The 4,583-nt window shown below is 42.7% G+C and overlaps 1 protein-coding gene across 3 annotated transcripts; it reads left to right on the forward strand.

Moving 5' to 3' along the window:
- The first annotated feature begins 1,123 nt into the window (after positions 1 to 1,123).
- LOC147440676 (uncharacterized) lies at positions 1,124 to 3,789 on the forward strand. 3 transcript variants are annotated; one of them, XM_086482525.1, is made up of 3 exons: positions 1,124 to 1,335; positions 1,419 to 1,856; positions 3,386 to 3,789. In XM_086482525.1, the coding sequence occupies exons 1-3, from the start codon at positions 1,171 to 1,173 to the stop codon at positions 3,461 to 3,463; spliced, it is 681 nt and encodes a 226-aa protein (XP_086338651.1). In that variant the 5' UTR covers positions 1,124 to 1,170; the 3' UTR covers positions 3,464 to 3,789. The 3 variants fall into 3 exon arrangements, 2 of the variants coding, with proteins under 2 accessions (XP_086338651.1, XP_086338650.1); XR_015184279.1 differs by having other exon boundaries at positions 1,142 to 2,638; XM_086482524.1 differs by having other exon boundaries at positions 1,142 to 1,856.
- Positions 3,790 to 4,583: the final 794 nt, after the last annotated feature.

Consider the following 4,583-nt stretch of genomic DNA (forward strand, 5'->3'; position numbering starts at 1 on the left):
ATGCAAGTTTAGATGAACTAATTGTTTTATGCGATCGTTAATTAAATTAACAAATGCTACATATTTGACCCACATGGCTTACTATATTCAATTAGAGTGATAAAAGAAAATTCCCACACAAGAATTGTAAAAATGTCAAACACATATATACATAGTTACAATGGATTATTGCATTCCTACACGAGAATTGTAAAAATGTTAAACACATATATACATAGTTATAATGGATTATTGAGTACACCTTCTAATTTCTTTCCTTGGAATAGGGTACAAATTGTAGTGAAACATCAACTATTGTTTTACTTGGTGCTTTTTGAGAGTGTAGTCACTATTGAGCTTGTGTACAAAAGTGAGGGATCATAACTTTTATAAGTAAGTTGGTTGAGATGTTTTCTAAATTTCATGTACCATTTTATTTAAATTCATGGAAAAAGGACACTTTAGTGTCCTCTTTGGTACCAAAGTAGTGTTAACTACCATGAGGGGATTATTAATACTAAAAAGTTGATTAATATTTAAAAATATATAACTTTCACTTATACATTACAAGCATGGGTTTGTTTTAAATAGACACACACTCTAGATAGCACATGTATATTGGGGTATTATTAATAATTATTTGAATGCGTGTGATATAGGGATCTTTTCATGAGTGAACGCAGAGAGAGAGAGAGTTGCGGAGATGTAAGGCAGACGAGATGCAAAGGCATATATTCTCTCTCTCTCTTCCGCAACTCTCTCTCTCTCTCTCTCTCACACACACACACACACACACACACACACACACACACACACACACACATAATTGCACCACCGGTCCCTTCGTGCACGTGGCCAGCTCCCTTCTTAAAGCAGATAGAGCCACTAGAAAGAAAAATGGAGGAGAGAGAGAGAGGGAGCATCTTTAAAGATTTTGCCTATTTTTTGTTTTCTAAAAAATGTCCGTACCTAGGCCGGCTAACACTAGTATTTTGGTAATTTGTCCTTTTTACTATGATAAAATTGCAAGCCAAACTCGAAAGTGAGGATTCGGGATCCTTTGGCCGGTTTAAAGGTCCTGACCCTGGTCCTCAGGAGACACGTGTATCTACGAACTCCACACACGCAATTCTTTGCGCGTTATCTTCCCCTACGTACACACAGAAGCTGAGAGAACTATGGCGGGGAAGTATGAGGGTAGAGGAAGAAGATGGAGGGGGGTGCGCAAGAGAACTTGGGGCAGGTGGGTTGCAGAGGTCAGAAAGCCTCGAAGCGCGCAGCGCATCTGGCTTGGCTCCTATGCAACCGCAGAGGAAGCTGCGCGCGCGTATGATGCGGCAGCCCTCTGCTTGCGAGGTGATGGTGCCTTTCTCAACTTCCCCTCCTCCTCCTCCTCCTCAATTTCTCCTAATTCTTTGTCAGGAATTTCACCACGTCAGGCTATGTCAAGGAAACAGATTCAATTGGTTGCTGCCGCGGCTGCGGCCACATGTGCTGAGCAAGGTGCTCATGGTTACTCAAACATGCAGAACATTTGCAACATTCAACCAGTAGGGGATGACGCGGAGCATGCTGCAATCACATCACATCCACATGTTGTAGATGCTCCAGGCACTTGTCTCTGCGGCAATGGAGTTAAAGCTAGCCAGGTTTCTCCTTGTAGTACTGCCGAGGAGAATATGATGCTGGAAAGCTCAGTGCAAAGCGTAATAGATCAGCAAATGCCTGCTGAAATTGGGGCGCCGACCAGTCATGAGATGCTTAACATTCGACCCAGTGCAACTTCGTCTTCATTGTCATCTCGGGTGCTCTTAGCCCCAAGTCAACAAATTGTACTGCAACAGCCAGACAGCTCCATCATCATTGATGAATCTCAGGTGCATGCCTCAGACCTAGATTTTATGTGCATGCCTCTTACCATGCCGGATGTGCACAACTCGCGGTTTGCTATTCCAGCAATGGCCGAGCACTTCCGCCGCCGGCAGTTACACCAAATGGAAGACCACTCCCATATTAGCTCCTCCTCAGGAATGCATCCAGATCTGCAGGGCAATTTTTTCCCATAAGGAATCCCTTCAAATATCACATTCATCATCAACAGGATTGTAGAATAGAAAGAAGGAATACACACACATAGACAAGCTAAATAAGACTTATTTCATGACATCTAAATAGGAGAATCGAAAAATAATTATTTTGTCAAGACAAATTTTTTCTAATAGTTTAAGTGCATCAAGAGCACCCTTGGTGATTATTTGACACCACTTTTGGTAAGTTGGATCCATGGTCCCCATTTGTTGGGGCGGCTGGATTGGGTGTGCATCATTCGATCTTGGATTAAACACCAAATGAATGTTGAGTGAACCAGCAAATCGTTGTGAAGGCCAAATGAACATGACGTGAACCGCGAACACAATGTGAATGAAGTCATTCCCAAGGGAACTTCGCATGATCACATTGCATACAAGGTAAACCCATATGAACCCCGTGTGAATGCAGTCATTTTCGACATGCATCCAATGCCTTAGTGGTAGAGTATTCATGATGTGACAAAAATGGAGGCATATTTCTCTTTTCACCCAGAAACAATCGAATGGTCCACATCGTTCAAAGATTGTGGACCATCAATCACACCTCCCAAAAGTGGTGTCAATTAGTGGTAAGGAAGAGCACTCTCTCTCTCTCTCTCTCTCTCTCTCTCTCTCTCTCTCTCTCTCACACACACACACACACACACACACACACACACACACAAGATTGTTCCTACACCATCAAAAGATTCTCCTCAAAGGAGCAAGAAGCACCTCTTGGTAGCCCTTTGCAGATCTATGGCACGCCACTCTCAACTGGGCCCCTGAAACTTCTCTTCTCCTTCCTCTCTCTCTCTCTCTCTCTCTCTCTCTCTCGCACACACACACACACACACACACACGATTGTTCCTACACCATCAAAAGATTCTCCTCAAAGCAGCAAGAAGCACCTCTTGGTAGCCCTTTGCATCTCTATGGCACGCCACTCTCAACTGTGCCCCTAAAACTTTTCTTCTCCTCTCTCTCTCTCTCTCTCTCTCTCTCTCTCTCTCTCTCTCTCTCTCCCCCACACACACACACACACACACACACTCACAACATTGGTTGAACCTGATGACCTAACAGAGGAGTAACCTTGTACATCATATCCTCACAGTGGTTGGACCCTAAAATCCAAACATGATACAAACACACACACACACACCCTCATAACACTTGTAGAATTTGGTTATCTATGGGAGTAACAACTGCGTATGCAATCAATAGCATACACGTTTTGACCTATAAAACTAGATACAATTATAATATACTTGAGTATTTTGGATATCTTGTATTCATAATGGAGTCTAACTCTGATATGATTATTTAATTGCAGATACAAGCAAAAATAACTTTAGGAAGTACTGGGTCCACGGGAAATCCTTGGGCAGCATATGATTGGACAATTCCGTGATCGGAGATACGATAAATTACGAGAAGTACTTACTTATTTGAAAACTGCACCTACCATGTAAATGGAGTTGAATGTGTGCAGTCCAATAAAATAAAGGTTATTTTTACATCCCTAGATCGATGTTCCCTCCTCGGTTTGTAACTTACCTAAGATGATTTTGGATACTTAGCTAGCTTACCTTTGTGCAATTTGTCCCCAACTTAATATAGCTTTGATTATTTAAGGCTTAATATACTCCTGGTGCTCGGATTTATCAAATTAGCTGGCTTGTTGTGGGAAGTAACTTAAAAATAACATGGTATAGTTAATACTACCCATTTGATAGATATTTCAGGCGTGTTCTTTGCTCTTGTCATTTATACACCTACAAAATGGGGTTTACATACCCAGTGCCTTGCGAAGTTTATGCACGCTCACACCCATGGTTGCAGAGCATCTGCGCTTACAATTTGACTATGTTATTGTTGATAGAGACACTCTCACACACATACACGTCCATTCTCACACATGCACACACCTGCAAGCGAGAGTACACACACACACACACACACACTCGGGTGTTCTCATCGCTGTCTACAGCACAATCGATAAACTAGCTTCGCAAAGAACGATAGGTTACCCTTCTGTATCCAGTGTGGAAAGCTATTGGCTTCGGCTACGTACATTTTTATACATGAAAATGGCCGCCGCTTCGAATCAACATGAAAAGGCAGTGGTAATGCATGTGCTAGTCTCCACCCAGCCGTGCTATCTTATAGCCTCCCCCTAGTGTACACACTGTCCAGCCGTGTCGGTGGCCTTGCCCGTAGGACCCATGTCATTACATTACCCCCCCCCCCCTTGGAGAATTGTTTTCGTCCCCGAAAACGAACGTAGGAAAACGTTTCTTAAGTGCGGAGACATTCTCCCATGTAGAACCTTCTTTAGGTCTATCTAGCCATTTTACCAACACCTGTCGTCTGACATGATGTCTAGTGCGAAGCTCATGAGAATCCAAAATCTTTTCGGGCTCATGAGGAATGCTTGGTGGTTCGATAAGGTCAACTAACACACCTGTGTCAATGACATTATCATTTTGTCCTAGCTGTTTTCGTAAATGGCTAACATGAAAAACAGAATA

Source organism: Adiantum capillus-veneris, chromosome 15, assembly GCF_014529385.1.
Source record: "Adiantum capillus-veneris isolate H3 chromosome 15, ASM1452938v2, whole genome shotgun sequence".
NCBI classification, from domain to species: domain Eukaryota; kingdom Viridiplantae; phylum Streptophyta; class Polypodiopsida; order Polypodiales; family Pteridaceae; genus Adiantum; species Adiantum capillus-veneris.